The 1,170-nt window shown below is 38.5% G+C and overlaps 1 protein-coding gene across 1 annotated transcript in view; it reads left to right on the forward strand.

Annotated features, from left to right (window-relative positions):
- The window catches only part of LOC110036309, a 1,585-nt gene extending 964 nt beyond the window's left edge, over nucleotides 1-621 (forward strand). The window contains exon 2 of the mRNA XM_020740715.1: nucleotides 145-621. Coding sequence (XP_020596374.1) covers nucleotides 145-621 — 477 coding nt within the window. The remainder of the gene's footprint in view (nucleotides 1-144) is intronic.
- Nucleotides 622-1,170: the final 549 nt, after the last annotated feature.

Genomic DNA, 1,170 nt, shown 5'->3' on the forward strand with positions numbered 1-1,170 from the left:
TGTTGGAGAATATTCCATAAAATGATCCCTACTGATGACATTCTAAAGCTGAAGGGATTGAGGGGTCCCTCTAAATGCTGGTTATGTAAGAAGGAAGAGGAAACTCTGAATCATTTATTCTTTGAATGTGACTTCGCTCAACAGGTATGGAAACAGTTCCTAAATCAGTTCACAATTGATCAGAAAGAGCTCACTTGGGATAGGCTGGTCAATTACTGGTGGCACTGGAAGATAAGAAAGTATGCTGCTATCCCTTTCACCATTGCTTGGTTCATCTGGATGGAAACAAACAAGGTCAAATTTGAAGAAGCAAATCCAAATGTGGGGATTACTGCTAGAAATTGTGTAACCTATTTGCAAAAGATGATTAATTGGAAAGGATTTCCTAACATTTCTAACTCTTGTACATCTATTAAGTCTGATCTTATTCAAGTCATTAGAGTCTACTGGAGAACCCCAAATCATCCTATTGTGAAGTTTAACACTGATGGAAGCTTTACTAAAAATGGAGCTGGTGTGGGAGGTATCTACATAAATCATTTGGGTAAGTGCTTGCAATACTTTTATACCCCAGTCCTGGCCACTGATGCCACTGAAACTGAACTCATTGTTGTGTATTAGGCAATCAAACTTGCCACTAAGGCTAATTCTTAAAGAGTCAGTTGATTTTCCAACCACTCCAGCATAACTTGCTTTTGTCCAATGGGAGTCAGTAGAAATATCAATGAGATAAGCAAAATCAGAAATCTCACTAGTAAGACACAAATTCAGTTTACTTTCATTTATAGGGAAGGAAACCAGCCTGCAAACTGGTTGGCCCAACTTGGATCACACTCTAATGAGACTGAAGTTGCTGTCAACCCTCCACCTGCTCTCCTTTATCTGCTGCAAGGAGATATTCTAAATGTTCCTCACATCAGAATGGTCTATAAAGATAAATGATTAATGTGGGGGCAGATGCAATCTCACACTTATTTCCTTATGTTGAGTCATTGTAGTTTTTTTTCTTTTTTGAGGGTGACACCTAGCTTTTTTGGGGGATTTCCTAGGTTCCTGTATTGAACCAAATAGTGAAGTCCCCAGCCCCCTCTCTGATGTCTGTACTAGTTTTTTTTTACTTCAACATGTAGGGAGTCATAAGCAACTCCTTTCACAATATATAAATATATA

The sequence above is a fragment of the Phalaenopsis equestris genome, unplaced genomic scaffold (assembly GCF_001263595.1).
Source record: "Phalaenopsis equestris unplaced genomic scaffold, ASM126359v1 Scaffold204953, whole genome shotgun sequence".
NCBI lineage: Eukaryota > Viridiplantae > Streptophyta > Magnoliopsida > Asparagales > Orchidaceae > Phalaenopsis > Phalaenopsis equestris.